Raw genomic sequence first — 6,384 nt, 5'->3', positions numbered from 1 at the left:
TAATAATGGTTATACAATGCGATTTGTTTTTAATTTCACGTATATGTGCAGTTGTCTGTTTAAAAATACACAACACAAAACTATTATGATATAACATTTACCTGGTGCTTTTTGAAGGTGGAGGACCATTATAAAATACATAGATTTCATGAAGGTGAACTGCTTATATTGTACACTTCAGTGAATAATTAGATTTCATTTTCTAGACGATAATTAGTAAATACAGTTAATGATTGTTGTGTATTTTTACAGATAGACCTGTAAATTGGCTGAAAATCAATTTGGGATTCTTAATAATGTGAATTAGAAAAAATCAATTTGTCTCCACCAGTTTCTTATTGTAAGTGATACGAATAACGTATTTGATCCTTTTAAGTAAAGCTTTTTAGATTGCATTTTATGGTTTATAACGATCTTACTACACAAAATCTAGGTTCTGTAATCCCATCTGTATAAATAATTGATGAATACATACCATTCAAATACGTTATAGATTAAACTAAATAGATGCAGTCGTTTTTCTGTGCTATAATTATTGAATAATTGGCGTTAAGAAAAGAATATAGAATATAAATAATTGAAAACAACTTATTCTTGTTTATTCAATATAACAAAATACAAGGTAATTTATTGGTCCATTGCTACTTAGTAGAGAAATGTTATATCTTCTTCTATTTTTAGCTTTATGTTCCACTTAGAGGATGTAACTACCTTTCCTTTTTCTATTCTTTTACATTATATGAAAAATAAACCCAAAATTACATTCGTGAAAGAACCATGAATACAGTCGCATTATGTTGTACCAGGGAGGAAGCTCATTCACTCCTACTTGGGCCAACGTGAATCATTCAACAAAGTGTTTGGATAGTGATAGGTAACTAGTCAATGTTAATCTCTTTAAGGTTCTGGGTAGCAATTTGGATGACTCGCCAACTATATTAATTTTTTTTAAAGGTTTGTCACCAGCGTTCTCCTTTTTCGTTCTCAAATTTTTGGGTAAGAATTAGTGATGTTCGTTATGTACAATATGAACGATGATAAAATTATGTTGAATGACATGAATTTGAAATCTCTATAATGTTGTATTTAGCTGGTTAATATACCAGAGAATGGGGGCTTAACTTCAATTAGGACATTTTTATTTTGTTTTATTGGAAATAACATTGATGTACATACCTGTACCAGAATTGATTATTCTCTTTATGAAAATGGTTAAATAGGAGATGATATCGCTTATACAATAATGTTATGTTTGCCTGCCGACCTCAGAAGTTGCTAACCCTTCTCTATCAAGTAGGCCTTTTCAGTGTGATGTACACAATATTTATATCACATTAATATAAAAAAAATGAAAGGTGCATTCTGAATGCTCTCGAAATACTCTACTTTATGTTGATCTTGGATGGATACAACGTCAACAGTCCAAATAGTTATTATAATAAATGATTATTTGGTTTGTAATGTCAAAATTAATCAGAACCATTGGCATAAACTATGTTTGTATTCAATGCATACATGTGACTTCAATGCCTTATAATGTGCACTTTAAGTTGTACAGAAAAATATTCATCGAAGTGTGACACAGTGAGTTGATATAACGAGTCATCGGAAAGTACCAATGCCAACCACTACCAGCCACATGTTTAACAATACGGTCGACTTGTCGCGATTACTCAGCCTATTCATTTGCTAATGAGGGTGTTTTACTCCAGCTCAATAGGAGAGTTCGGTGCTGAACGATTTCATTCAATCTTTCTCTTCCTCACCACAGTGCTACTCAACCTTGGTCGGAACATTACGCGAACGCGATGGCAGTGCCACAAGTGATGTTAAGGTTGGCCCTATCGCTTTACCTCATTTATTTGGCATCAGCTAACCCCTCAGGTGCAAACCCAGCTGCGTGTGTAAGTTTAACGCCTGGTCATGGGTTTCAACCTCAAAATTCTGCAAGTCCATGGACAATTTCAGCAGCTACCTCCTCGTACATACCTGGACAACCTGTCTCCGGTAGGTTACAATTATGATTCGTATGATTTTATAACGAATACAGCCACTGAATCATGGCCGGTAACAGATTTTTGTCAAAAAATCTTTAAATTAAGACAATTTTTGAATAATAATTATAATAAGCCTAGTATTATTTTGTACATAATAAATCAAATTAAATGTACATGCTAGACTAGATACCTTATGTATATTATGCATCGGAGTTTGAAATCTGGAAGGATCTCAATCATCAAACGAGACAATTTTACAAAGCTGGGCAATCACTGCGTCGTAGGACGGTCGGACGACGAATTTAACTCCGCTCCCTGTGAGCGCTAGATGACGCGACGCCGTCTGTTGATTGTCGGAAGCAGTCTGAACGGATCGTCATTAAAAGCGATCCGTTTCGCGTGCGCCGTGACGTTTCTTTATCCATAGAATCGACCGGCGATCGTCAGGTGCAGTGATTATCCGGCTAAAACATTATTTAAAAAGCGTACAAAATAGGCAGCCATGACAACTAAGTGGGATTATATACAATATTATGGGCATAATCAACCAGTTACATATTACCCTGCGCAATTATATAGAACGTGGCGAAGCCACGCTCTTGTGCTAGGTCTATTACTTTGTTAGTCTAAGCGTTTATTATTTTCTCCCAAACAAATTAATTGAATACCTAACCACGCTTGGTGTGTTCAAACAAGGAACCATTCTTCAAAACCCCTTTCAATCTGTCGAGGCATTTCTTTATTTTTAAAAACCCTGAGTTAATAACAACATGCGTACCAGGCTCGATGCTATCGTTGTCACTGTCAAAGCCTAACGAAGCGGTACAATTTTTTTTATTTGATATTGTGCCCTTTGACAGTTCGTACACGGCATGTTTGCAGGATGTGTTATACTGTAGAAAAACGTCGCCTCTTCTAATTACCAACCATTGTATTTTTCAGCGGTATACATATCAAAAAGAATTTTGCAAATGGACGAGTATACCATTGTAAAGAATATGTTATAATGAGATAATATCATTTGGAACGGAGTGTGTGTTACTATCCGGGTTCTTAACTCAGGAAATTTCGCTCAACATTTGGTTCTTTAAAAACTGAAGTACCGGTATGCTGTTTTCGTGTCCTATTAAACAAATTGAAGATTTAACTATAGTATAGTAACTCGTTAACTACGGACTGGAATTCAACAAATATAGTATGTTTGTATATACTGTACACAATTCTTTTGGGAGTTTCTTTTCCAAATTGACATCTTCCTTCTGTTTACACTTTAAGCTGAAAGCTGTCGATTTCAGGTTTTTAAGAGAAAATATCATAGAGAACACATCGGACGAAGAATTATTTAGAAGGAAGGGACACAAAAAAGAAGTTAATATCATTATAAGAACGGTAATCAAAATTCTATGGCCACGTTGTGAGAGAACAAAAGATATAGGGGCAACCTAATTAATCGACAATTTATTTTTGTTTCAAATCAATAATAAGCCAAGGAATGTGTACGTTTTCCACATCTGGGCGTTGACCTATTGTGATTAATTACATCGTATTATTTACCGTACATGATTACCACTCCGTGCAAGGTGCTGATAGCCTATTAATAGCAAACCACACCATTTCCAGTTTGTCATTTGTTTAAATTGTGCGCGTTCACTGATGAAGAATTTCCGTCAAATATCTTCCTTTCCCATCTTTTGTTCTATTAAGTGTAAAAAGTACTGAATAGGTACAATGCACCAAGGGTACTTGTCAGTTGGTGCACAGTCACCACTTGCACCAAACTCGGGTATTGTTAAAAGCCTTTGTGAAATGTTTTGTGATCCCTTGAATTGGAATGTGTCCTGGTTGGCTATTACAGTTCATCATTATAGCTGATTTTTATTTCCTTCTGCACAAAATGTTTTACAACCTACTCAATTTAATCTTACAATAATCTCATTCATATAATAACAAGTAAACCTTCGAGCTTAAGTTAAATGATAGATAGTCATGTTTTTTTATACGTTAAAGTTCTTTAGTCTTTGTATTATTATATGTGAAGGATGAAATAAATGATGTAATGTCATATGATATGATATTAAATAAAACATGAGTTGAACGGTATAAATAATGTTATCTCTAAAGTTTAATAAGTTTACAAAATATTGGTTTCAAAGATACGTCATCAATACGTAGATCCATTGATGCGACATGCTGTAATTGAAACATGTGAAAATTTTAAACCGATTGATGGAAAGAAACTAAACTTATCCTTGACTATGGTTGAGTGCGCCCGTTGAACAACAAATATATTCCTATCATTGGTTCAATTTAATGAAACCTGAAATGTAAGTTGCAGTATAATAGCGCACTATCTTTACTCATTTATTCTAGCCTCGTAAACTTTTTTAAAATGAAATGTTGGTTAAACGATACAGGTCGGTGAGAACTTCTATCACTACATAAATTTAAGTTTGAGATTGTTGCTTTTCGGTGGAGGATAGTAATTTTAATATAGACCTATGTAAAGGAGAGGGGATGGAGAATACGGTAAGTGTTTGAGTTGACTCCGTCTGGCTGGCAAACAGGAACATAATACCGGGAAGGTCCAGGAAAATTTATTTTTTACAACCATTTAATATCTGAGAAGGTTTGGAAAAATGCTACATAAGAATTGTATGAAACAAACATGAAAAACATGTAAAATTACAGCAAGGGCAATAATTAACAAATTTTACTTATGATCCCATAGGCATTTTCATAAACATCACACAATAGAAATACAACATATTTTAACCATACATAGCTCAGTCGGCTAAACTGGTGGTAGCCTCTGTGTGTTCGTTTCAACGTCTTTTGGTACCCTGTTCGATTCCCTCTACGGCTCTACTTGTGTTTCAGCTGGAGGGCTAAGCCGTTGCTTATGTGCTCGTTCACTCTTTGAAAAGTAGGGATTGTTACCCGCTGTGTACTGCCCATCGCCACCAGAAGAACCTCACTGGAATAAGATCTTCTGAGTCGGACTTTCGTGGGTTACCCCTGGTGATGACACCGAATAAATCCAATTCAAGTCACCAATTGTATTAGTAAATTGCAGTATTCTGTGAATTAACCCACTTAATCTGAGTCAACCTATAGGCCATAGTCTCCAACCCTAATGAAATTCACTGCAGATGCCTAGATGTGGTGACTCTCTAGCCTCGTTAATTAAACTCCCTGATCAAGATCTGAATAGGATTAATGTTTGAACAATACGTAATTACGTTACTCGAGCCAACCAATGTATACACTGAATGCTCGTTTGTGGTATGACGAATAGTAAATAAGAAAACAAACAAAAAATCTTAACAATTTTTTCGATTAATATCTCAACAGTGTTCCGCCGGAAGTTGCGACTTATTCAATCTGGAATTTGACATATGCGGTTTATGACAAAGAATATTTAAAGGTCACAAAACCGACGTGTTGTTGTGTTTGAAAGGCGTTATTGTGACGGTGGATTCATTGATATGATACCTGAAACATGTTCTCAAACACCCTCATATTTGCATTGTGAATTATGTTATTACAAGGTTGTTTAAGTACTGATTCATAAAGAAATATGTTGGCCCTAAATACTATTTCATCAACATATTCTCTTTGAATCACAGATAATAGTACTGTACTGTACCGTAGTAGTAGTCGTAGCACCAGTGGTAGTAGTAAGGTACTATAGTAATAACTAGGTTGTGGTTTTTGTTATTGTGCCTTTTTTCGGGGAAAACATCGAGCAGCAATGGGGGCTGAAAGATTACATACAGTAGTTAAAAAGTCAATAAACCGAAAACAAGGGGAACATAATGGCTTAACAAAATGCTACGTGAAATATGCTAGGTCTATCACAATACCTAAGTTTGAATATACTGTACACTTATAGGCCTAACTATATACGTTAATTGTTATTATTTTATACATTATATAAACTTGCTATTCAAACTGGTTCATTTAAACATTACAAGAAAAGTAATACCACAGATCCTATATACATATATGGTATATAGGATCTATCATAATACATATCATTAAAACAGAAATCTAATCAATTCTATTTCCATGTTAATGCTATCTTTTTTCATTCATTTATTTACTTAATCGTATTTATTCCAAATGCTTAATTTAAATCGATTGTGTACATAATTTTGATGTTATTTGTAATGCAATAATTAAATTGTAATTATGACAATTGTAATTCCATTTGTAAATACCGGTCTTCCTCAAATGAAATACTCTCAAATTAAGGACCACTATTCTGTGGTCACAAATTAACAAATTTCTTTTATTTTTTCTATACTAAAGAGACAAAAGCTGCTAAAGACCATGTAAACCCAGGTCCCAAAAGTGGTCTTTATTTGGAGGGAGACCTGTATAATGA

At 34.3% G+C, this 6,384-nt stretch overlaps 1 protein-coding gene across 1 annotated transcript in view; it reads left to right on the top strand.

The window, feature by feature from the left end:
• The first annotated feature begins 1,689 nt into the window (after positions 1 to 1,689).
• The window catches only part of LOC117101631 (neurogenic locus notch homolog protein 1-like), a 34,555-nt gene continuing 29,860 nt past the window's right edge, over positions 1,690 to 6,384 (top strand). The window contains exon 1 of the mRNA XM_033241635.1: positions 1,690 to 2,007. Coding sequence (XP_033097526.1) covers positions 1,809 to 2,007 — 199 coding nt within the window. The 5' untranslated portion in view covers positions 1,690 to 1,808. The remainder of the gene's footprint in view (positions 2,008 to 6,384) is intronic.

This window comes from Anneissia japonica, unplaced genomic scaffold (genome assembly GCF_011630105.1).
Source record: "Anneissia japonica isolate Jap-2015-1 unplaced genomic scaffold, ASM1163010v1 scaffold1696_len571195_cov180, whole genome shotgun sequence".
Taxonomy (NCBI): domain Eukaryota; kingdom Metazoa; phylum Echinodermata; class Crinoidea; order Comatulida; family Comatulidae; genus Anneissia; species Anneissia japonica.
The sequence above is the reverse complement of the archived record's forward strand: the minus strand, read 5'-3'. Positions and strand labels throughout refer to the sequence as shown.